General features: G+C 39.7%; 1 protein-coding gene and 1 long non-coding RNA gene across 3 annotated transcripts in view; both read left to right on the plus strand.

Moving 5' to 3' along the window:
- Window positions 1-10,433, plus strand: part of LOC141944997 (uncharacterized) — a 34,887-nt gene extending 24,454 nt beyond the window's left edge. The window contains exons 1-4 of one of the 2 annotated variants that reach the window (XR_012629385.1): window positions 3,412-3,577; window positions 8,972-9,160; window positions 9,657-9,726; window positions 10,027-10,433. This is a non-coding gene — a long non-coding RNA (uncharacterized LOC141944997). Of the gene's footprint in view, window positions 1-3,411; window positions 3,578-8,971; window positions 9,161-9,656; window positions 9,727-10,026 lie in introns of those variants that run through there. The other variant, XR_012629386.1, reaches the window with a different exon arrangement.
- A 3,091-nt stretch (window positions 10,434-13,524) lies between these two features.
- The window catches only part of CCDC93 (CCC complex scaffolding subunit CCDC93), a 50,378-nt gene continuing 37,233 nt past the window's right edge, over window positions 13,525-26,669 (plus strand). The window contains exons 1-6 of the mRNA XM_074873694.1: window positions 13,525-14,071; window positions 15,210-15,323; window positions 17,042-17,136; window positions 19,685-19,796; window positions 23,891-23,989; window positions 25,268-25,324. Of these exons, the coding sequence (XP_074729795.1) occupies window positions 14,030-14,071; window positions 15,210-15,323; window positions 17,042-17,136; window positions 19,685-19,796; window positions 23,891-23,989; window positions 25,268-25,324 (519 nt within the window). The 5' untranslated portion in view covers window positions 13,525-14,029. The remainder of the gene's footprint in view (window positions 14,072-15,209; window positions 15,324-17,041; window positions 17,137-19,684; window positions 19,797-23,890; window positions 23,990-25,267; window positions 25,325-26,669) is intronic.

The raw sequence follows: 26,669 nt of genomic DNA on the forward strand, positions 1-26,669 counted from the left end.
TCTTGCAGCTAGAAAGGCAATGAAAAAGCTTTTGAAATTTAAGAAACCCAAAAAAGAAGTAGGCAAATGAGTGAAAATAGGCTCCATTACCCCTTGTAAGACTTATGGATCATATCAAGTAGACCTATGATATTTTTTATCTGTCTCGTGTTTACATAGTGCAAAGTAGGATATTACCCACTTAATCTGACTTCCACTAGTTCTTTAGAAAATCCTCCTTAAATAGGGCAGACAACTCCATTTTATTTTTGTGACTGAGATTATTCATCCTAACTGAAAACGTTGCTGTTAAGTTCTATGCATGGACTGTTGATAAAAAATTAAAATAACGTTTAATGCGTGGCTCATTTTTTTTCCCAGCTGAATACTTACTGCTCTGCTCAGGAAATAGATATGCTGAGCATTTTCAACCATTTCTGCCTTTTTTTTCTTTTTTTTTTTTTTTAAATTTTACTTGTTTTCATTAAAAGCTAAATTAAATTATTGGTATCCTTACCAATTATGGACTTTAATATTTGTTAGCCAATTACAGTTGTGATATATTCTATAGCTTCTTTCCTAAGCAACAAACAGAATAATAGCATCACGCTCCACTGCAAGTGAAGTGATCTCAGCCTTTACATTAGGAGAAAATCAGAATGGTATGACTGCAGTTCATTACTGAAATAGGTAACTGATGAACTGAAAAGACAAAGGGCATTGTTAAATGAAATGTCATTATTAGAGCTGCTCATGTTTAACAAATGTACTGTAAGTTAATTCAGTGGTGTTTTCAACAAAGTTCTCTGTAGGATGTTCACCATTCATCCTTATGTTCTTTACATGTTCAAGGTGTTTTTATTTTCCTCATGGAAACAATGATAACTAAATCTTAAATAAACACCACTTGCAAAAAATGGTACATCAACTTTTGCCCAAGGTTTACCTCCAGGGGTATTGCTCACCCAGTGATCTCTGAAAGAGAAGCCTTTTTGAATGTTTTTAAATGTTTATTTATATTATTTTTTAATAAATGCCTTGTTTTCCTTGAAGGAAAATGAAAGGTAAATTCTGAGTTTCATGGGAAAAGATTTAGTCTTTAGGCTCCAATTCAGCAATCTCTGACTATGCAACAAAGCACTTTGGCACGTGTTTAATGTCAGGACCTGGAGCATCTGTTTTAATATGTTGCTGAATCAGGGACTTAATGCACAAGCAGAATCTTGGACCTCATATTTTAAGACCTGTGTAAAAGTGGTGTTCTGATATTAAATAAAAAACATATCATACTTTCAGCATCTGTGGGAAACTGTTTGCATTGCCCCAGAGGTGATAAAAATAATTTATGGACCTCAGTATTTTTCACAACAAGGAAATGACCTCAGCTTTGGCAATCTGAGGTAGTTAGTAAAGCTTTATGGATTTACTTGAGCTGCATATTCTTTGACCTGTATTTTAGATTTATTGGCAGATACATAAGTCACAGTAAATAACCTAAAAAGCAATTGATGCTCTGTGCATTTTGTGCATGGACTGATTGACAGATTTACAAGGGCTGCTTCTTCACAAATGATTGAGACTTGTGCCCTTCCTTGTTATAAATATGTCTGCTGGGGTGTCATGCACATTTTTTAAGCAAAAATTCTAATATACCTGGAAGATTAAAAGCATACTCAGGCTATAGTACGTGTAAATAGGAGCTTTGAAAGACAATATGTATGCTATGATAAGGGCAATCAAACTCTTGAGAGCAGCCTTGAAGCCCTCTCTTCTCTGAGCAGTCCCACTGGCTTGATACCTCTCTTAGGAACAGAGCTGCAGAGTCCACGTCTGTGTTACAGAGCATTAATGCTCCAAAAGAGCAGGACAAGAAAGGTTCCTCTCCTTCTGCTGTCACAGTATTGACGTTCAGATCAGCACTGTTAACAGCTGAGGACTTCAGCCAGAGCTTGCTAACGTCTTGAGCAGGTTTTGAAATGAAGATCTGGGCCTTGAGTGCTGTATGAAAGGCACTCTTCAAGTGCTTTGAATAATCATACAGGGCTGAGTAATTAACTTGGTATGTGATGGAAGGAGAGGCATGCTGGGTTTCCTCAGGTGGATCAAGTGCTGATCAGTAAATAAGGGAAATAGATACCGTATTTGATGGTCTAGCATCTGATTGGAAATCACAAACCCTGCAAGCATGTATTTTTTCATGACACTGCTATGGAACTAAGATATTAATGACATTAAGTAGATATCCGTAATATCTTTTCATCCCTTTTTCACTTTAGGCAGGGAACTTAAAAGCTGCAATCAAATATCTATGCTGACATCTCCATCATTTGCCTGCTGAAAGTTGGAAAACAAACATCCCCCTCTCCCATCCTTCCACCAGAAGTGAGATTAATGTAAAGTGTAAGACAGGACTGTAAAAGTTTACTCTCAATCTCTTTGTTCTCGTGGCTTTAAACTGATATCTTACTAACCCTTTCATACAGCTTTTTTGGCGGTAAAAAACCTGGCATCATAAAAGTTTTAAAACAACCCATGGTGATATATCTTTGTTCTCTCAGATGTAGCACAAGATACGTAATAAAGAATAAAAGTTTACTCACTTGAAACTGAGCTTCATCCTCATCTGTTCAGCTATTCATAGGTTTTTAAATACGGATGTAAGATGGAAATAATAACAGATTTTATCTGTTCTACTGTTTCTACAACCAAACACATGACAAACAAAATAAACATGACTTGAATTACAAACAGCTATGGATGAATTAATATTTTCTGCTACCTGAATGTGCCATGGGTGATCTGTGTACTGGAAATGAACCCAGCACTGTCTGAATATGCACGGAGCTCTTATGAATTATCTGCAGCAACACCATCCAGCAGGCAAAACACATTTTCTGGGTTCTTTCCACCCATTTGTTTAACTTCACTGCCATCTGCTGTTAAAGAAGGGAAACTGTACCTCAGGCCCGGGAAATACCTGTGATGTGCCCCGGTATTGAATGCCATAGCACTTCTGACTCTTCCACATTGTAATGTGCTGTAAAGGACAGGAGAGACATATTTGCCCATAAGGCTCGTGTCTCAGGGGACACTGTGCTACAGCTACCATTGCCAGGAGTTCTGATAGACTAGGAGATGCTGGGTTACTACTAAAAGAAGTGTTATAATGGCCACTGACTAAATCCAGAGCAAGCCTGGCCCCTAGTACAGATTGCTGCTTGATGCCATCCTGTGCATGCTTATACCTCACCCACGGGAGCATTTTATCACCATCACATCTTCTGAAAGCTCCAACAACACCAACCTAAGTAATACCATCATTCCTTGTGCATGTTTCCCCTTCTGCATCTTCCCCTCCCTTTTGCTCTAGAGAGAAAGCCTTCCTTGTATCCCTTTTCACAGCACTATTCCCCTATGTTCCTTCAAACAGGTCCTGGAAAATCTCATCTTTTCCACCTAACTTAAAAGAACCTAGAAGAACAGCTTGGAATGTGATCAGTAATTATGTCTCATTCTGTGCAATGGAAGCACCAGCAATTTATTACGCAGAGAGGACCGGACCAGACAGATCATGAGCTCCTGTCATTCAGTATGTCAGGTAGTTCTTTCCAGTCTAATTACTTGATGTGACGTTTTCACTTTATTTAACAAATAGAAGTACACTTACTAGGGGTAAGGGGTTGCATCCAGAAAAAAAAAAAACAAACCAAACCAAAACCAAACAAGGCCATATATAAAGATTATGAATTCAAAAAATAGAGTTTGATTATGGAAAAGATGTAAAAAGTGGAAAACATTCTACCACTGATGGGTGCAGTTAGAGATAGGAAGTCTGTGAAAGTATGACATTCTCTATTACTTCCTACATACACTTATCCAGCTTTGACTCAATGACTTAATTCTTTGGCCTAATTTCAATATAAAGCAACAGAAAACTTTGCTTTGACCTTAGTAGGCTTTGGATAAGACTGTCATTAAAACTACTGCACATGCTAAAGTGATATTTGAAGATTAATCTAAATACTGTGTTTAGACAGTTAATCTGTTGGCCTTGAAAGGTAAATGATGGTCTTACACAGTTACACACATTTTTACTAGTAGTTTAGTTTTCCTCTGCGGTGTCAAGGATAGGCTTTTCACAGAAGCAGATTAGTGCTCTAGTATTAACTCTTTCCCCATGGCAACACCTACTATCTCCTTGCTTCTCTGATTTTTTTTTTAAATTACTTAAAGTTTTGATAATCAATACCGCTATAGAAAAAGCAAGATACAGTCTATCTCCCCTTATGCTTTAGCAATAAAATTACAGTTCAGTCCTGATCTCAGAATATCTGTTCCTATGAAAGATAAATTACAAACTACATGGCAGAAAAAAATGTAGCTAAATTTTCAGATACTCTATTAAGTGCAGACCTGGCAGTTAGACAAATCTTATTTTGCCTTATAAATGGAGTGAATTTGATATGGAATTCAGTGAAAAAGCATCAGAATGGATGCTTCATCAACATGCCAGTTCCCAAGCAGAACAACATCTCTTGAGGCAATCAGATTTGTATGAAAAAGTATTACCCAGCATTGGGGTTACCTGTTAGCACCAGAGCACGTTCTGGTGGACAGAATATACTAACAGTCAGACTCAAGTCCAGATTGCCTGAAAAACCTCTGTATGAGACATGGAACAAAATACTCCTAAAATGAAAGAGTTAAGTAAAACACTTTGGAAAGAGGTTGGTCTAGAGCTGACCAAGGTCAAAGGCCAGAGATGTGGAGTTTTTTTCTTTATGTTTTGTTTCTCAATAAAGTACTTAAAATAATTGTTCTGACTTTAACCCTTTCACCATGCATTGCTTCTTTTCTTTGGTTTCTCTTGTGAAACAGGAGACTTTTTTGCACAACCATCCAGCATATATTCTGGCAGACTTTCATAAACCAGTCTCTCTTCAGAACTGGCTCAACATTTGAAATTCTGCCTCTGCTGGCAAGTTTATGGGAATTCACTGGTACTTCTGATTTACTGCATAGCATGAGAGCTGCTGCTTGCCATCTCACTTTGGAACCCCCAGTTCACTTCATCTTACTGAAGGCAGACTTGACTTTTTTCTGTCTCACAGATCAGCACAGACCTGTTTTCTCTGAGCAACTGTGAAGCATGCTGCTTCACTTCATATACACTTCCAGAAATAAAGCCAGGTGAATCCTGATGTGATGTTCTGATACAGCATATGCAGCTCATTTCATCCTACTTTCTAAATCAGAAAATTGGAGGATTTTTTTCTGCTATACAAAGGGGGAATTATAGCAGGATTGACTACAAGGCAGACAGCTAGGGAAGCAGAGACTGACAAAAAAGAAAATGTATTGTCAGATTTTTCTTTAAATCTGCAGTAGAAAGGGAGCTGGGAGAGAGTCTAGCGAGAAGAGAGGAAGACAGAGAAGTGGCTTTAAGCTCAGTAGAACAATAGTCAAAGTAAAAGGTTAATTATTCTCTCTGTGGAAGTTATAGTCTCTGAATTAAAGGGGGCAACTGCATCTTCCTCCTAGAAGCAGTTACTGGATTCGGTCATTTCTGCTCCACATGGACTGTGCTGAACCGCCAATTTATAGCATTGCTCAGTGCTCACTGCTCAGCTTCCCACCAGCCCTAGGCTTCCCAAAGTGAAAGGAAGTAATTTCTGCTAAGTCCATCTGCAGGGAAAGGATGGTTTTATAGGATGGCATTTTAATTTACCAAAGGTCTGAATAAGAGAAAGAACATGTCTCTGCAATCACAGGTCATCACAGCCAGGGGTACGGTGCTAAAGGAGTACCAGTAAGTTCTAAGAGCCAAGAGATAGGAAGCTAGAAGAGGTTATATTCCCTACACAGAGGCAGATTTAGGAGAGAAGAGGTAGTTGCACACTTACGTTTTATACTAAGCAAAAGTAACATGGATCCCGAGACAGAAGGCAACAGCAATGGCAAGCAGAGCTTGCTGGAGCTTTTAATGCTTGCTTTGTGAATGAGCTGCAATTTTAATAGCCATTCCGAACAAAATAGACTGGACAGCATACAGCATAGCCCAGGTGTCTGTGTACCTGAAGGAACTTTCTTCCTAATTTCAAAAGTCGTGGAAGTTACAAGGCATCCTTTTCTGTCTTCGGTTTCTAAGAGGCAGAGTCACTGATAAGAGGGCATGCTTTGGGGATATGCAGTATAACTCCAAACATATTACTTCCAGCCTTTCAAACTCACACAAATATGAACTACTGGAGACAGTGGATAAATTGCTAGGAGAATTCTACAACAAAAAGACCTCATTAGCCTTGAACTGTAGAAAAATCCAACACAGTCACTGGAGTCAGCCAAACGGCTGCTTTTGAGTTGACTGATAAGAAAAATGCTAACAATCTTAGAGGTAAATCTTTGTCCTAGGTGGCTCTGCATAAAGGATGTGAAGCTGTGTAATAACGCATTGCCAGTTCTCCCTGTTTTTATTATAGGCCTCGCAATATTCAATGTTTGTTTAAAGACCAGCTCCCAGAATCAAGAGATTAGGTGAAAGTCTCTGTTTTAATTAAGAAACAAACAAGAAAGGTTTTCTTCATTTTGTGGTTTCTGGAAAAAGAAAATCTCCAAGGGTGCAAAATCCAAAAAAAAGCAGATAGAAAAACCTTCATATTGATATATGATTTAGATATATTAAATCACCTGATTTAAGTTGATTACACTACTTACGGAGACTGAATTTTTAATGTTCATTGTTTAGTAACATTACTGATGCTAAACCCAAGAGGAGGTTTCTTTTTTAAATGACCCATCCTTTAATTAGCAACAAAACAGCTTCCAAGAGATCCAAGCTCAAGTCAGTTGATTCCTTTGTGATAGCACTTGTGAAGGAAAAAAAAGCAGGTAGCACTGATAGCCAATGTTACCCGTATGACTGCAACTAAGCAGGATGTGCAGTATAAAGATAGAGCATGCATCCATGGCTGTTTCCAAACTGAGTTACCACACGACCGACATTAGATGCACGAGATAATGGCAATAGTATCACTCTGTAGCACACAGAAAAGGAAATAATCTTGTCTGGTACATGTAAATCTGCCAAAAAGAAATCTTATCCTTCTGGTATGTGACATCTTTGGCAAGACTGAATTGCAGACACCTGATTCTAAAAGCAAGAACCCCCACTGAAGTGATGGGGGTTGATGATGATGATGACTCTGATGATTATCTTTACACTTTGGAGATATAATGCTTTATTATCTTATTAAATAAAAGATTAAATCAGTATTATGTGGACCAGGTTCATATGATAAAATAAAAAATAACTTGGTAATTATATGACCATGTTTTTCATGAATTATATACTTGAGTCCCACGTAACAGTTAAGAACTTCCATGGTTCCCACATTCTTGACCTTTATCTAATTTTTGGCAAGGTTCCCTGAGGTTTAGGGGGTTTGCACAGCTTTTGAAGTTTGAGAGAGTTAATCTGCACAAACCACAGCCTTGGAAAACTAGTTCTTTGCAAACTAAGATTCCAGAAAATGTTTTCTAAGCTTATTATAATTACTAACTGCTTTTATTAATTCCTAAATAAATTCACATTAACTTGCCCTTAAACTTTAATGAAATGGGTGCCATCATCATTGTGAAAAAGAACCTATTCAGAAAAATCAAGTATTTTATTTGTTAGCATATTCAGGTTCAATTTGTGCTGAAATTAGCTATGATTTGCAAATAATAGTCAGGTTAAGATCCATGCTTTTTCCTTACCTCTGAATAGCTAGAATGGCAAAAGGTAATTCATTTTTCTTAATAATTGCTTCTGTGGAAAAAGAAAATCTTTGAAAAGACAGCTAAGCCAAGTTTCTCGAACACTGTAAGAAAATACTTGGATCACACACAGAAAAACCTTGAAATGTCCAGAGCAATAAAACTTGGGGCTGCATTTCATGGTGCCCATAAAATCTGCTCCAAAGCCTCCTAAAAAAATGGCTCAGAACAATTTGGAAAATGTTTGATTTGTATTACAAGAACTTCTCAGTGATTTAAGGGACAGTAGAGATAGGGTCACTGTTAGCTCAGATTTGTTTTCAGGAAGTTCACTCTTGTATTCCTTATGCATAACTGAATAATGAATTAAAACACATTGAGACAGGCTTTCCAAAATACAGGCTGTACACCATGAATATATTTTCTAATGGCAGCAGAATATAGTGATGTGCCTGGTGTCACCAGATGGTGCTCTTCTACCATTTGTCAAAGTGTTTGCCTTCGTGTAAGCAAGATTTGATTCTTAAAAAGATTATGTTGTTCTAATGGCAGTTTTGGATTATGCCGGAATCCAATGCTTACGAGTAGTCTGAAGATTGAGGGAGTAGAGTGAACAGTAGCAAAGTTTGCTTTTCATTTAGGGTTACGTTGCGGTCAGGCTAAAATTCCTAAAAAATATTGCTCTGTGGGACTGTCTCATTTCAGAACACATACATGTATAAATTACTCAAGTTAAACTTGATGTCTACCCAGACAGTATACAGCTAATTTTTTTCTGCAGGCAAACTGCAATGTAAAGCAGCTTGTAAGTGGTGCTGGATATCTTAAAGGTGTGTTATTAGCATCATGATGAGACATTAGTATAAGAAGATGGAGGATTTATAAAAGTTAACATTTTTCATCCAGATTTTTTCATTGAAGAAGGCTGTAGATTATTTTAAAGCTAATGAAGTTAAATAATTGTTGATGCAGTGTTTGTCATTCACAGAAAAGGCAAAGTCCTATTTACTTGAATAAAATAGGCATCAGATAAGTGGGAATGTCTTTGTTCAGTACTTCACATGCCTTTCCACTCAGTCGTCAGCCTATCTTCCTTTTTGCTTAGCTCTGTTCAAGGTTACACTTCAAGTGCTCACCTTGTAGCTCTCCCTTTCTGTCTTTTCTGCCTCTACATCACTGCTATTTTCTCTTGATCCTCTTACTCCTTCTCTGCCTTTTCAATTCTCTTTCACAGAAATTGACATGGAAGAAGAAAAGCCAAAGAAACTCCTCCGCCTTAGATCGTCTTTCTCCTGGGAGTGAGGTGTACCTGTGAGAACTCTATTACTGTTTCAGATTATCTGACTCCATCGGAGAACTTAACTGTTCATTCTTACAACTATTTTAAGTGAAGGATGTGCCACACTATTATGACATGTAGAAGGTAAAGTCTAAATCCATATATGTTGCCTAAAAAAGACGCACTGAAAATAGATACCTCTCTGCCCCTTTGTAAGGATCTGTTCCAAAACAGCCAGTAATCCAACAACCTATATTCTTTTGTTCTTTGAACATCAAAAACATCTTAAAGTGTGATTCTCTTTGGAAAAGTTTTACCTTTTAAAAGTATATTATATATTCCTGGGCTGTTTGTTTTCCAACAATTCCAAATCAGATTTGCTCAGTCTAAATACAAAAATGAAACAAAACCTTTCTTCCTGGTGCTAGCATCACAGACACAGCCATGATCTGAAACTTAATATCCTGGTCCAAATCGAGGACTGGGTGACACACTTACAGTGCAATTGTTCTCATTTTCTTTGTACCTTCTCAGGTAAAGGCTCAATGACTCAGACTTAATTAGTTGTTCCATGGATGATATGTGAGTCAGAAAAGCCCACTTCATTCTCCCATTGATTAATTTCTCTTTACTGTAACAGCCACAGATGCCCAGAGACTTTCCGAAGAGAAGATGTGTAATGGCACTGGCCCGAACAAACTTCACTATGGGTAATTACTCTGTGTCAGGGTGTACTGTGCCTGTCCTTGCCTGAACTTTGCAATGTGTACCCATGTAGAAACTAAGAAACTCCTTAGTAGCCTGATTTTCAAAGAGGGCACAGTAGGCACTCTGAAAATCAAGCCTCTCATAAAGTTTCTCAAAAATCAAAGTACCCACAATGGCTAGTTACCTGAATATTCTGACCATAGTCTTTGAGTGATGTGACCAAAATCATGACACCACAAAAGAGAAGTCTGGTAAAAACTTCAGTATTAATCAGATAGTTATAATATTCTCTTATTCTCCAGACAGACTGCTATGGGAGAGCTTGCATGGATGAAATTGTAGAGAGGACCAGCCACCAATTTTGTCAACTTCTGTCATGTAGACCACAAGGGAGCTGTGATTTTTTCTTACCAGCACATCAGCATTTTCACTATTGGACTGTCTTGTGCTCTACAAATTCCACAGGCCATAAAGTCTTTCCTCTTCCTTGTGCTTAACAGAGGAACTATTGCGTGGCCCTTTGCTAACTACATCACTGAGAAGGTGGCCATGAACAGGAGCTTCTTCTCATCTATTACTCCCACCTGTTTTATCTGTGTTTGCCTTGGGTTTGGTTGGGGTGAACTAACAGCTTGGTAAGTGAGCTAAAAATGTTTGTGTTAATAATGCCAATCTTAATAAAACAGTATTAAAAATTACATAAACATCATTTTCAAGGAAAATGTCTTCCTGTCTCCCTCTATGTTTTAAGCTATTAAACGCTGAGAATAGGAATCATTCAGAGGAGAGACTGAATAGGATCTTGTCTGGACTGTACCTTCGAAATGTCATCAATGGAGGGGATCATGGGCATGTTTAAAACATCACTATTTAATGTTGTATGTGATTGCTGAAAGGGCACTATGCCTTGCAAAACATACTAGCCTGTTTGATGGGATGCAATGGTCTGCTGCAGCCTCTAACACAATGGCTACTGTAACAGGCGCCTGTTACTTTTACTTTTTCATTTCACAGTGCACAGTCTCACTTCCACTGATGATAATTGGGAGTTTGCAATTGCCTACTGAATGGTTCCTTATGCCTACTACATCTCAAGCAATAGATGAAGGTGAGCTGAATAACTATAAAGACATGGGATACTTCCAAGACAAGAAATGAAAAAGAAGAGTAAATGTGCACAGAGGAAGATACTGCTGCTGTGCCTGGCAGTATTGCTAATTCCAGAAATCTAGATGAAAACCTTCACGGCAGGAATTATTTCATTAGGGAACAGGATGGAAGTGATTGCTGTGCTGGAGCTGCCAGGCAACAAAATGGGTTGAAAACAGAGCTCATCCAAGATATGAGCCACAGAAAACAATGCAAAAATTGATACTGACTTTGGAAGGCTTGGGTTCAGTCCCCTACAGATGGCTTCAGCTTCTCCTGTAGCTAGGAATACAACTCAGCAGATGCAGTCATGGCATGACTGAGGTCCATAGTCCAACGCAATCAATGGGATCCTTTCCTTTTACTCCAAGATCTGTCCATGACACTTTGTTTTATGGCATACATAAAAGAACATTTTACCCTAACAAAGACACTGTACAAAGGACCACTGCACAGGGAGTTACACTTACTTTATCTATCATGCAGAATTTATGGAAGTAAATCTTTTAGGCCTCCTTAGTATAGAAAATTACTTACGTCTATCTATTTATTTATCTAACTGTGCCTGCCCAACAAAGAGTGAATCCCTCGCTGTTGCTGTTACAACCCCATCTCATGTCCTAATTCTTATTACGAGAAAAAAACAAATATGTGCTAAAAGATAACTATTGCTACATTTTCAGTGATGACCAATTCTGATGTCAGAAGTCTAGGCTGAACGGTGAAATAAATAACATGGTTAAAAAAGGGGAGGAAGCTCTGTAGCTCAGCTTCATGGGGTCAAGGTTAATGAAGTTGAAAAATCAAGACAGGATTGCTCAAAGCAGCTGCACCAAGAGCCAGAGCTTGCTTACCTTCATAGATCAAAATAGAGCAGGGAAAGAGAAAACGAAGACTAAAGCTGAACCTGCTAGAGATTTGCAAGCAGAAAATCTAAAGATCTGAAGGAAGCGAGGTTTTTCTTTTTAGATGGTACCCCTCTTGGGACTTTTTTTAAACCTAATTGGTATTTAGAAGATTGATTATCCGAATGTCATAGGGGACAACGGCTCTGTCTGGATAACTGGGTGAATTTGCATCACAATTAGGTATTGGGAAGCAATGCCTTTGTGCAGTATTTTATTGAGGTTCAAGTCAGCAAAGATGAGTTGTAATGACAACAGAGATACATTTTTGTATTTTCATGCCTTTCCTTTTCATTTGGTGAAGGTGAAGGAAAATTCCAGCCTTCGCTGTAAAGGAGAAAAATGTTTCCAGTCCTTATGGTCACATAGACATGAAGCAAATTAAAAGAACCTACTGCATTTGTGTAAGTATAACATTTCAAGATAGCTTTGTCATTCTGGGTGCCAGTTCCATGTGTTTTAAAGTCCATAGGAGTTAATTAGCCCTGTCTCCCTCCTTTCCTATGTTTTAAAAAGCCAGAGAAATAGTTAAGTTCTCCAGGGTAGGTTTGATCCCTCCCTTGTCTGATACCCAGTTACTACTTAAGCCCCTAGTTTATACTACCCTTGACTTTTTATTTATCCTTTAACGTGTTTCTTTGAAAAGGAATTTTAGGCCTTATCATGGCTCAGGAAGCTTTTTTCCAAGCTGATGTTTCTTTTTGGTAGTTATCTTAAAACCTGCACTGGCCACTGTGTCTTAAGGTCACATACATCCCTTCCTAACACTCTTCTGTTTCAACCCTTCTTGTCCCTGTTTTTTGTTTGTTTCAGTCTTCCTCTCCGTGACAATCAAATCTGAGATGTATACAGTTCTCTGTGAGCAGAAGGCAGACAAAAAGCAGAAAGCCACTATTGCTCTGGTGAGCATGTTAGCCTCTGGGGCTGCATAACACTTTTCTGCAACTCTAATTAAGACGTGGCCTGTGGTTACACCAATACGCAGCCTGAGCCAGTCTGGCATATTTTTGCGTTTATTATGATTGTTTTGATCCCTCTGTCAGTGCAGCAGTCGGTAGGGACTGGCTCGTGTATGCACTGCTGCCCTCCAACGGATGGAAGCAACGTGCTCGCGTGGCTTTTCTTGCTCCTTCACCTCCCTGAGATGTTTCTAGTCACAGCCTAATACAGCCTAGCATTTTTATAATGCTTCGCGTATGGCGAAGAGCCTAGAAACTGAACGCCTGGGGTAGACTTGAAAAGGGATCACTGTCAGGTATTTCCGAAGCCGTGGTCAACAAGAAAGGCTACCCTGCCTGCAAGCTGTGGGTTTGTTTACTACCAGGCTGTTATCGCCCAGTAAATTCTTGTGCATCAGTGTAATTTTATTAATGAGTCCAAAGCGTGTTAGTGACCAGCCGGTGTCTGGGCACAGCCTTCCAGCCCCGGGCCCTGCCAACGCACATCCATCGCGCCGCAGGGCCTGCCCCAGTGCTGGCGAACGTGGGATGGGGGGCCAGGCTGCAGCATCCCCGGTCCCCGCCAGCCTCCCCGACAGGGCTGCGCGTACACCCGGGCCCCACGACGCACCCGCTGCCAGGAGCCAGAGGTTAAGGGAGTGCAAAGGTTCCTGAGAATAGGGCGTTAAAAACACAGTTCAATTCCCCGCTGCTGTTAGGTCACTAGATGAACCCCAGTGGCTCACGAGGAGCGTCAGCGCCCTGCGGGGCAGGAGAGGCCGCGAGGCATCCCTCGGGTTACACAGCACTCCCTAACTTGTCCTCCATGCTGGGGAGAGGCCTCCGGTCCCCTTGCGAAAGGGAAAAAAAAAAAAAAAAAAAGAAAAAAAGAGACGGGCGAACGCCAGTAAAACGGAGGGGAAGTGCCCGCGCCCCGCGGCTGCGAGCAGGCGGGGAGGGGCCGTGAGGGGCCGCCCCCGCGGGCACGGGGGCACCGGGGGGGCCCGAGGGGCGCCGCCCGCGGGCGGGGGGGGCGGGACGGCGGTTGCGCTCCATGCAGTCAGTCACATGAGCCGCCGGGGAGCCGCGCAGCCCCCGCCCTCCTTCCCCCGCACCCCTTTGGCCGTGAATGGCACGGCCCGGATGCGCTTGTACGCAAGGAGGGTGCGGGCGAACCATTGAGCGGGGGCGGGGGAACCCGGCAGCCGCCGGCTGGGAACATCCCTTCGCCCGGGCGTTGCGGCGGGGCGGGGGGGAGAGAGAGGACGTGACAGGCTGAGCGGCTGGGCGCAGGCTGCCGGAGACGGAGGGCGATGGTCGTCCCCAGGGGACAGGAGTACCAGGCACCCCAGGAGGTACCGTAGCGGCGTCTGTGTCAGCCCCCCCTCCCCTCCGCGGGCAGAGCGGCGTTGGCGAGGCGCGGCCGCCCGCCGTTCCCCCGGCCCCGCTGCACTGGCGTCCCCGGGCGCCCTGCCCGCTCCGTCCCCTCCCCGCGGGCTGGGGCGCTGACCGGCCCTCGCCGCCGCGCTGGGGCTGCGCCGGCAGCCCGGGGGTCACCGCTGGACGGCGGCTCGGCCCTGCGCCCCTCCCCGCCTGCGGCCCGCGGCCCCGTGAGGGGAGTCCCTCGGGACGTGGGGAGCCGGGCCCCACTCCGGGGGGAGGCCCTGTGGGGCTGCAGGCAGCGCCTGTGTAGGTCACCTTCTGTGCACCACTGCGTTTCCCTGTGCCCTCTGCTTGCGAGGCTTTTCAGGTTTCCGTGGGAGGGAGGGGAGAGGAGGAGGCTGTCGGAAAGATTTTGGGGCAGGGGTGGCGGGGAGGGCGTGTAGGTGGGTCCCTGCAGCCCCTGAGGGGAGACCTGAAGCCCTGTTAGCTGTCTCGCCGGCCTAGGGCTGAGGTGTTGGGGTGCTCTGTGCCTCCAGTGCATCACGTATATCCCCGAGCTGTGGGGTTCCATCCTGCAGCGTGGGGACAAAAGCACAGGGTTGCTGTGCTGATGAGGCTTTAGAGCGCTGAAGCTGTCCAGGCTGCCCGTCAGAGTTTACTTTTTGTTACTGCCATACTTTGGGTTAGCTTAAAATTGCATTATCCAAAAAGTGGAATTCCACGTGAATTTCTCCTCCTGTTTTTTGTAAAAGGATTATAGAAGCGTTAAATTGAGGTGTATGATTTTGTGAACCCTGAAATTGAAAGAAATGTGCAAAATGGAGACTAAATTAACTGTCTTACAACAGTAGGAGCAATCTGTCTAGCTGGAGGCAAGCAGTGGTCTAGGAGTTTGGACAGTAAAAGCAGATTAAAGTATTTAGGTGAAAAAAAACCCATGTAGAAATGCATTACCTATTGCCTCAATGACTTTCAAATTAAGAACCAAGTTGCTAACAGAAGTCAAGGTTTTCCCTGATACGTGGTCTATGTTAAGACGAAGTTTGGAAAATGTTAATTTGAAGAATGGAAGAGAAAAACTGAACTACCATTGCAATGTTCATTTGTCAGGTTGAAACAAGAGAAGATGAGGAACAGAACATCAAGTTGACTGAAATTTTGGAACTGTTGGTGGCTGCTGGGTATTTTCGAGCAAGAATCAAGGGGTTATCACCCTTTGACAAGGTGAGACCAATGCAATATTTTTAAAAACCTTTTTCAAGTATGTGAGGATTACATATTTTTTGCTAGTTAGTTGCAGTTCTAGGTGACTTTAAAAAAAATAAGACACCTGCAACACTTGAGGCTTTCCTATGTAAATCATTCTGCAAATGACCCAGTTTCAGACAGATAGGACCTCGTCAGTCTTGAAAAATGATTTTGTGCAGCAAGGCCTGTTCTGAAGGAGACAATTGGATGCAAGCTAATTGCTGGTGTGCTTTTTTGTGGGTGTTATGGCCTAAGTTATAGTCTCATATATGGGAAATTTTTCCACTCTCCCAGCTGCACTTAGAATAGCTGGAAGACTTGATACTTGGAGATACCATGGTAATTTTAAAAAGAAGTATTTATTAATAAGAAATGAGGAAATATTTGTCTTGAGAGGCTCTGCATAGGAATGAAACACCCTAGTGAGATTATTTTGGGCCTGTTTTTACATATCTTTAGAATGTCATGTATGTTAACCTTTCATTGTCCTAGACAGGAAGTATGTGATACTGACAGTGAGCAAAGTTCAGGCTGAAAAGAGACTTCTGAATTGTTTTAGTGCTGACTCCTTGAGAAATTCCCAAACGATGGTTTGAAAACACAACTACAGCAGCTTTGAAATGGACTCTTCTGTTTTCTGCTCTTTCTTTGATCATAGCACAGCCTTACTTTGCAATGCAATTTTAGTTTCTTAAAACTGCTTGGCATTACTGACCTTAGCTGCTCAGGAGGCTGTGCACACAGACACAAAGTAAGTTTCAAGGAGACCGCCTTAGGATGTAACATTGTTGTGTTTATGTGTAGAAATAGATGCATCAGGTTTATACTTGCCTAAATACGATTGCAAAGTTACCATTTCATGACAATGCCCAACCTTTGCAAAAATGAGCACTGGTATTGAAAATGATCTAGCTGCTAGTATAAAAGGGATGGACACTGGTTAACTGTTTCAGAGGGGAGTGTGAGAGGGGTAGTGTTCTAGAAGACCTTGTATAGAACACCCTAATTTGCTGTGTGGTGTTGGTAAATTATTCCACATTTTAATCCCTTTTTCTGTTCTTTCCCTTTGCACACATTTAGGTTATCTTGCATATGTTTATGGAAGGTTGTCTTTAAATATTTAATGTAATTTATGTAAAGTTGATGAAATAGCTCAGGTGTTTAAATATGCCTAAGTATTTGTAGGAATAAGGCCTGAGATAGAGACTCCTATAGAGCTGGGAGTTTTCATTACTATGTTGATGCTGTGCCTAGCACTTGGTGTTGCATATGTCAGCAAGCGAAGAATAATAGTAGCAAAGGTACCTATAAAGGTAAATATATGAATACAGAAATTATGATCCTTGATAAAATTTTGATATGGTCACTTTTTAAAGATCATGACATTTAACATACTGTTGTGTTTTATCTATTTTTTTTTTTTTTAATCTGAGAGCTGTTTCTAATAAAGCTAAGAGAAGAATTTAGAATGTCACTAACTGCTGGGTTTTTTCTGTCTTGTGAATGTGTATTGTGTGTAGAAGTTGATATATGTACACTAGCTAAATGTATTTCAGTCTTAATATAAGAATACTGAGGATGGAGAAAATACTAATCTGCAGTTTCTAAATAAAATAAATAAAGCCTTTACGATGTATTTGGTTTTACCTCTTCAAATTAAAATGGAACTAACCATGCTGTTGCTCCTTTGCTAGGTGGTAGGCGGCATGACGTGGTGTATCACTACTTGCAGCTTTGATATCGATGTTGATTTATTGTTTCAGGAGAACTCTACTATTGGTCAAAAAATGTAAGTTGATTAAATGGCAAGTGTGGAAATTTTCTTCTTCTTAGAAAAGAAGAAGTGGGCGGGGGATTGAAGTTACCTAATGTTTGCTTGTTTATAAGAAAGATTTTTAGTCCAGGTTTCCTGCTTTTCAAGACCACCTGTTTGCAAAACACTGCACTGGTTTCTGGGTTTCTTAGATTCTAGTTCCACAGACTCTCAAACCAGAAATAAGCTTATTCCAGAAAAGGCAGTGCTATTCCCCTCTGAACTACCATGTTCTTACGTCCCCACTAAGCAGTGAAAGCATTTATGTGGCTCCACATCAAACTGGATTGGGAACTGATCCAGATTAAAACCTATCAAAAAAAAAAAAAAAGAAAGGAAAATAGTTTTAACATGAATCAGTTCCTGGATCCAGTTCTCTATGCAGCTGCACAGATGCTTGTGCTGGCACAAGAGGATGATGCAGAGGCCAAAACAAAGGGCAGAGGGGGACCACGCTGCTGGAAAGTGGAGTGCAATGTTAGAAGGCCTTCCTTGAGTTCTCTATGTCTGCAGTTTTGCTGTGTAGATAGCCTCTGATTCTCCTTTATGGTTCTGGGTTGGAATTGTAGGTGTCAACAAACAGAATTTAAAGCGTGACACTGTTGCTGGAAGTTACCTGCCCCATTCTGAGGAGGAGGAGTTCCTTCTTGATAGTGACCCAGTGAGACCATTTTGGAGTGATCCATTTCTTATGCATGGAATTTGTTCACAAGCCAGCTAATTCCTGCATTAAGGAGGTTGTAAAAATTGTTTATGCTGAGAAAGGGAATACATTCTAAACTACATTATTACTTTATGCATTTCTGTGATAAGAGCCGTAATTAAAATTTGCAGGAAGTAACAGTTGCATGAAGAGATTTGTTTGCTCAATGTGGTTGAAAAGAACATCTTTCTGTGCTGTTTCTTGAAAGTCATTTGGCATTGGCAAGACTGTAACACATTTAGAAATAAAGATTTGTGGTTATTGCCATTAGACTTGGAGACACTCAAATCGCCCTAGATAGTTATATGTAGTTATATATAATGACAAAAAGCATTGTTAAATGCACAGAATTAAGTAGAGAGTAGGAACGAAGACAACACTTCTAACAACTACCACTACCATCTTTGTTACCCTTAAGAACAGCAGGATAGGAAATAGTTAAGTTGTTCTCAAAATGTTCTGTTATTTTTGCAGCTGACTGGATGCAAAACAAAAACTAGGCTCCTCTCCCAAAACAGCAACAATGAATTATTTGTAAAACTAAAGTGTTTAGAGTCACACAAGCATAGGCTGTTTTGATGTCCATGTAATGTTTATATTGGTGGTGGCTCTGTGCTTCTGTGATGCTCTCAAGATAAGGAAAAGTTAAGCTGTGTTTTCTCAGTATTGTGGTGTCCTATTATTTAATTGCTGGGTTGAAATAAACATGGAAATGTGCATTAGGAGAGGATCCTGCATCTGTTGGATAAATAACTTTTTTTTTTTTTAATTGCATTTGCTTTGATTGTGCTGAGAGGGACTTGCTGTTTTCATGTTGTAGAATATTAGCATGGTGCCATAGCAGAAACTGCCTTATAAGAATTATGTCAGAGTTTTCACTTCTCTCAGGCAGTATAACTTTCCAGGCTCTGTTCCCAGACTTCGATCTCTGTCTCATATCTCTTGCTCCACTTTTGTTCTTCCAGAATATCAGTTGTCCGTTTGGGCAATACTGATGAATACCATTGAGGTCAGTACTGGACCAGTTAATTTTTTTCCTTCATGGAAAAACAGTTTTAGTTTTTGCTGTACAGTGTTCATCCTCAGTGCTGACACCTGCTTTAAAAATGTGCTTGACAACATTGGCAGCAAAAAATACCTTGCCCTAGAAGAAAGGATTCAGTGGAAGCAGGATGATGTTCTTGTAGAGGATAATCTATTCACTTTACCAGCTTGTACCTGAGCTGTAGAATGGGATGATTGCCAGCAAATTCAGTTTTACTCACTTCAAAACCATGTGGAGTATACTGTGTGTTTAGCTTTTAGGTGTAATATATATTTAAACTCATAAAGTTTCAGTAGTAATGTCAAGATATATTTTGGGAGTTCTGCTAAAACAAATTTTTAAGTCCTTATATTTGATTCTGGACTTTCTTGGAGTGTGTATCTTTTACTTAGTAGAACTGTTCTTAAAGCTAGTGTTTCTTCATGTGTGCATATATTATAATACGCAGAGGTGTTTGGAGATATATCTTACGTGGGCGTTTTCATCTGACCAGGCATGCAGATCTTAAAATTTTGTGTGTAATACTATAGATGAAATCACAAGCTAGAAGCCTGCAAGAGGGATTTAACCACCTCTTCACAGACTAATAATATATATAGTATAGTGTAAAAGCTATTTTGTAAATGAAAGTTTGATTGCTTTTCACAGCTGTATGCAGTGGAAGCCACTAGAGGGAACTTTCTAACTACTAACTGTGTTTGCAAAAATAATTTGTGATTTACCAAAGAAAACTGTAGTAGCGTATATACGTGTGTGTTTTTGTTGTTTTATAATAGTGCCTTAACTGAAAAAATTGTGTCAGTATTACCAAAAATGAAGTGTCCTCATCGTTTGGAACCACATCAGATCCAGGGACTGGATTTCATTCATATATTTCCTGTTGTACAGGTAATAATTTTGTGATGTATCAATACTATGCTGAAAAAGGCCATAAAACTTGCATAAAAATTTTAACAAAGATCTGTATTATCGTTTGGCTCTGTATTTAACTTTGGAATGAATAATCACAGGGAAGTGATTTAAACGAATGTTTTTAAAGAATTGGGTGACATTGTAGATGATAACATTCTTAATCCACATTTAAGAAAAACACAAAACAAACTCTTTAAATTCTTTGAAATAGAGTCAAATTCTGCCTTTTGTGGAATGTCTGCTTAAAAAACCTAGTTTTAAGCTTGTTTCGGAATCTGATAATCTACTTTGTCAGACTAGGAAATAGATGTCTTACAGTCTATGTTTAAGTTTATGGAGAAGTTACACAGGTAGTCATTCAGTCAAAAGGGTATGAATAAGGCTTTAACCAGTTGGTGTTGTTTCTTTAAGCGTAATTCATCCTTCGTTCGTATCACTTAAAAACTGTATGGGTGGAAAAAGAAATTGCTCCGACGTGATCCTATTACTGTGTACTTGTTGAGCACCACTAACTGACCACGTGCATGCTCATAGTTCTCCATTTTCTTAAGGTTTAAGCTAACACGTGATGTGTTCCAATTATGTGTGGTATCTTGAGAATCCTTGGTGTGTCGTTATCATTTTTTTTATTTTACTTTCATCTGCACACAGAAATGTAGGGAAAACACAGAAATAGGGAAAATGAAGACTGTTAAGCAAGCTTCTTTTCATTAAATATCTCCTTACCTCCTGCTTGTGAAAGCATTTAGCAAGTAAGAGTTTAATCTAAATTCCAGTTTGTAAGAAGTGGGGAAAACATCTTGTTGTCTCTTTTTTGTTATCTTCTAGTAGGCTCCGGAGAAAACCACGCTTAACTGCACTCCCCACAAAAAGTTACGTGGCGTGTACTACTGTTACACAGCTTTCAAGCTGTGCTGATGCTGCCTAAGGTGTAAAGTTTGTGTCTTGTTAATGTGAGGTTTTTACTTCTAAACTTTTATTTTCCTACCAAAAAAAAAAAAAATCCCAACCCAGGTTAATTTCTTGCCCGGGTCACTTGATGATAATGATGATGATAATGAATGATTACATTTATCAAATATAAGACTTCTCTCACAGGAAAAGCAATTCCTCTCCTAAAGTGAGAACATGAACTGTAACTCCTGCTGTAAAAACTATAGCACTAGGTGTTCTTTTCTCTGTCCTGCTTTATCCAAAGTCCTGATTTGGGATATTACCTCTGGAAAGGAGAAACATTAATTCTATGCAGGGAGGCAATCAGCTTCTAGATTTCTCTGAGAGCAGTGATTCTCAGTATTAGTAGCTGGCCAGTAGGTGGTATATCTAATCCATAGTTGGTGCAGAAGTCCTTCCTGATGAGCTTAGTTTTTTTGCATGTAGAGGATCTTTTTTAGAAATTGTGGCTTTCTCTCGGGTCCCTGTGAAGTTCTACCTGCTCCAGATACTGTTGGTTCCTCATTTCATCCCGACCAAGACAGGCTTTCAAGAAAATTTCTGTTGGTCTCACCAGTATATTGTGTTCTGAAGAAGGCCATGCAAGAGCTATAGTAGGCTGACCAGACCATAGCATGTAGGAATTGTGTATTTGATAATGACACTTTGCTCAATGCCCCATTCAGTTCAAGATTTCACTTGCCGTCTGTAAATCTCAGATCAGTTCCCAAATAATACAGAAGCTCTTCCCTCCACCTGGCATTGTGTCCCAATAGCTCTTGCACTGTGCAGGCTAGTCTGGTGAACTCGATGGGAGGAATTTTGATGAGTCTCTCCCTGCAGGAAGAAATTAGATTGAGTTGGCTTGCTGCCATAGACTGTAGCAGAACCTTAAAAAAAAAAAAATAAAAAAAAAATAAAGATTCCAGTGAGCAGAAATGGTGCTGCTGTTCCTAGTAAATTCTGCTTATGTTCACAGAGAAAAATATGTAGACAATCTTGTGTTGAGATGTGCTTTGTAATTAATAGTCTGCATTTTCATCTCTCTTGTTGTCATCATCTTACCCTCACTTTCCAGGGGTTCGTGGTTATAGCACAGAAAACAGTTGCTGGTTCAAACTTGGATCCCAGGATTGATCTGATCTCTTACGTGATCTCCTATGTGGGCTGTCAACAGCCCACAAGATTTATCTTCTCCAATGTTATTTAAAATGTACTTCAATCTTTTGTGGCTTTTTGTGTGGTCTTATAAATGTCAGAAGAAGTCTCTTTTCTCATAGGGGCATGTGGTTCTTCTTGAAGAAGGCTCGAAGATAAGTCTTTTCACAGTGGAGCTGTAGTTTTTGAAAACAGTAACTGATCTATAGTAGGAAAATTTGATAAAAATGCATATAACCTCGCTGTAATGGCTTTTACCTCGGGTACAGCCAAGATTAATGAAACTGGGTTGTGTTCTGAGTGGTCTTCTGTCAGAGTATAATGGACTAATGATACAAGACAGGTTCAGCTGGTTGGTTCCTGGCACTGAGAGCCCAGAACATTTTCTGTTCAACTTCTAATTGCTTCAAATTCCATCAAAGATCCAGCCTATCTCCTCCCACACAGACTGATAGAGATGGGTGCTGTGAACAATTCAAGCATGCTTTGTAGAAGGATGACCATACCATAGCCCACAGACTGTATAAAAGCCACCTGGACTGTCTGTTTTAAAGTATGCTGCCTGGGCTTCTTGGGAGTAGAGAGGGACAAACCTGTATGCATGCAGAGTATATTTTTGTATCCGTGCTGTAAATCAATGCTTCCTAGAACTGAGGGATTTATTACTTATTCAGTATAGCCTGCTCAGTAGAAGGACAACTTTGATAGCTTTCAGAGTACGGTAGAGTGTTGAGTTTTTTGAAGATAGAACAGGATATATGTTGTGCAGGCTGGTACAACTGAGCTCTTGGTCTGGTGAGTTGTGAGGTGTGCTGGCAATTCCATGCTGTAGATGAAAACAAAAAGGCAGAAAATTAACATTCCTTTGTTTTGTGAACTGCTGATGTGTATTTTTCTGTATTATGTATTCTTCTGTATTTTGATAACATAATGTTATTAGTGTTTAACAAGTAGTAACAATGAATACTGTAGATTACATAACTACTTAGTGTGGTGAGATGTACTTTGTTAAAACATATTTTTAGCTTAAGTAGTAGATTTCTTCTGCTAGGATGTAGGGTTTATGTAACTCAGGTTTTTGCAAGGACGCTTTAGGAGGGTTTGTTGGGGTTTTTTTTGGGGGGGGGGGGTAATTCTTCTTTTTTTCTTCCTTAAAGATGCAAGCTAAAAAAATAATCAAAGTGGCCCACATCCATTTCTGTTCCACAGATGCTCTTAATTTTCCTTTTTGGAACGATTTTATTGAAGATACAAATATTTGGATTACAGAAATTCATTTGGGAAAATTCCAATGAGCTTTGCTTATGCTTGTGAAAATTTCATATGTTTTTGTTTATAAATGAATTTGTCAACTAAGAATTCCTAATAGTTGAAATTTGCAATAAAATTTTCTTGCCAGACTTACTATAAGAAATTAATTCAAATGTACAAGCAATTCAGTACATGAGAAGTTACAGTGCAAGCTGAAGGGAAAGTCGTGCAACAAAATAACTAATTTTGCAATACGGTATTTACAAATAACCTTCATAAGAGTGGTTTTTTGGTATACCAGGCTCTGCTCCAAGGAACTTATAAGGGAAGGCCATTTGATCTTTGAATTATTGAATCCTGCTGTAGCATGAACAGTATGGCTCATTGAGGTTTGTATGGTTCAATATAGTTGAACAGGATGAAAAATATTAAGGTTTTTATATGTAAAACTTTGATTTTAAGGAGATCCATGTGGTTTCTTAGCTTATGTGTTACCTGATTGCTCTACTGAGCTTCTTAGTATGTAGAAGAGCAAACGTGAAGTTTATAAAATAGCTAATACTGTATCATTTTGTTAGGAGTAGGTCCCTGAGTTACCATGTTTAAAAATAAATGTGCTTGTGTGCTTAAAATGTGCTTGTAGCTTTTATCATGTATTAAAATTAATTATGCAGTAGTTTGGTGTTTGCTGCTGTTATTCTTCCCCTTTCCACTTTTGTTTTTTTCAGTGGCTGGTGAAACGTGCAATAGAAACAAGGGAAGAAATGGGAGACTATATCCGTTCTTACTCTATATCACAGTTTCAAAAAACTCATAGACTACCAGAGGTAAGATCAAGACAGTTCTTATTTCTATTATATGTCAAATGCTCAGGTGCAGTATCAGCTTCACAGCTCTGAAATTTGCACAATATACCAGAATTGCCTTTGCTATCATTTTGTTAAGTGGTCCTAGAGGAATCCACGTACAAATTCAGCTGGGAAAAAAAATTAAAATGTTACGATGACAGAGAGTTCATGGATACTGGTTAACTTTTGCTTTCTGGTTGCCCTAGTTTTTCTGCAGTATTTGGTACCGTCAGTCTGGCTTGCCAGGTAGGTCCCTTGTGGAGTGGATATAGAGCTCTGTGCAGCGTATCCAGGGTAACTGGGTTTTGTTTTAGAGTGCTCAGAGTCATCTCTTGTCTCCCTGTATCCAAACCTCAAAATCTGTTCTTGAAAACTAGATTCCTAAAAAACTTCATTCAGAAACTGAACTTGGGGAAAGACAGAGACAGACGGGTTTGGGTTAAAAAGAAATACATTTGTTTCTGTAAAATATGATTGCCAGAGGAGTGAGAGGTGCAGTTTTCTCCAGAAGTGTAGTGGTAAGAATAATTTTGCACTGTTTGAGATACCTTGATCACCTGCCTCCTCCTTCTTATAATAGTCAAACACTGCCCACTTTGAAGCTATGTGCTTAGAACAGTGTTGTGATCCTCTCTTCTTCCTATTCTGCAGTAATGATATAAAGTTTCCTTGGTGTAGGAGGAGAGCTGGACCGGGCTTGGATTTGTGCCTGTAGTGCAGAGCCATTGGTTCTGTTCATGCATACCCAAGGCAATTCCATATTTAAAACCTAGAACCCAAGTTTTGTCTCTTAATTCAGTAACAGCATTAAAGGTAGATGTCCCTACTATTAGGAAAGACAGCTGGATTTTATTAGCTTGGGGTGGTTTGAATTTTGTTTTGATTTTTTTTTTTTTGATTGTTTTTAATGCTTAGAAACTTCTCTTTTCCACATTAAGCCCATCCCAACTTTATTTCTTCTTAATTATTAATGATTGGAGATCCTGGTAGTGGGCTGGGATTGCATTTGTGTCAGGTACTGTCTAAGCAGAGAGCAGAAAGACTGTTGATCTGGATACAGTTTTAAAGACCTACCTACCTGTCTGATGAGAGGAGCAAATACTTTTATGTGTTACAGGAAATCACTACCATTTCACCAGCTAATTGGGCAGCTCAATTAGAAACTATTTGACAACTTTGTTTGCTAAACTTATTGCAATGGTTGAGATTTAATCTCCATTCCTGGTATTTTTAATCACCTCTGTTAATGTCTTGCAGGATGATGAATTCATGCAAAGAAGAGAGAAGGCTATCAAAACTGTTACTGATATCTTTGTAAGTATGTTAGATTTCTATGATCAGGAAGCAAGTGGTTTTAGTAATGAAATGGTGGTGGTTAATTCTGTGTAATGCAGCCAATCTTGGATTTTCTTATAAGAAGGTCCCAATTAAGTCACACGTCAAGCTTCATTCTTAGACCACGTCTCAAATACCAACATACCAGCTTGAAAACCTTTAGGTGTGCGCTGTATGAGTAGATAAACCATATCAACTGCCTGCACGGAGAGTGTGGAGTTCCATGCTGTCAAACAGAAGTCACAAGGTAGCTTGCAGGCTATTAAACCCTCAGCACACTAATTTTGTTAGAAGGTATCAGCAACTGGGCTATTTATTTTGAAATTAATCAAAATGGCAATGATCTCCTCAATTGAAATATCTGCATTTCAGAACTTGTCTGGTTTACTTCTTGTAATTAGCAGTGAAAATACACAGCCTAATTTGGAAACGTTTTCTTTAAGTAGCAAATGTTGGTTGGGAAAGGTGGTATCACTTGTGTTCTCCCTCTTCAGATGCAGATCATCTACCTCTTGAATAAATTGTTTGTTTATGTTTTTTGAAAGCTTGTTTATGAATGCTATCAAGAGTGACTTGTAAAATACATTGGCTGTATCACTGTCTCATACCTGAATTTAGATGCCTAGCTAGCAACTTGAGTTTCTGTCCTTGCTTTCTCTTTAATTTCCCTGTTTGCTTGTGACTGTCAATCTGTCAATTCACCATTTCTGACTCCCAACAGTTTGCTACCTTTTTTTTTTTTTTTTTTTTTTTTTTTTCTTCTTGGACCATCTTGATAAGATAAATTCAGAGGTCAGGGTCAGCATTTGAGAAGGGATGAGAAATCTGGGTATGCTTTGAATGGGATGCTTCCAAGGCTCCTCAATAGATGGTGAAACCCCACTCTTTGGAGAAAATAAATGCTATTTCAGGTAGCTCTAGCCAGACACCCTAAACTCTTCACCCATGGATAGAGGTGTTAAGTGCCAGCATAATGAGCTATATGATAGCTTGCATAACGGACCGGACAAGTCATGTTACTCTTTTGTCATGTTTTGGAGGTAGTTTTTCCCTATTAATGACCTAAGTGCTGCTGGGCCTAATATATGTGGTTGAATTACGGTGTAAGTTTATAGAAAAACATTGCTGTGAAAGTCTCCAGGTGATGACCAATGCAAATCTCTTGTTAATCTATTTGAATAATTACTCTTGCTTTGAAAATTTCAATTACAGTCCCTAACTGTTGTTCCCAGTGGTTTGGTTGGGTTTTTTTAATTATTAGCAGACTTACAATGAGTCTCTTACTCCAACCAGTGATACTTGTCTTTCCAGTGAGATCTGTTTT

This window comes from Strix uralensis, chromosome 6 (assembly GCF_047716275.1).
Source record: "Strix uralensis isolate ZFMK-TIS-50842 chromosome 6, bStrUra1, whole genome shotgun sequence".
Lineage (NCBI taxonomy): Eukaryota > Metazoa > Chordata > Aves > Strigiformes > Strigidae > Strix > Strix uralensis.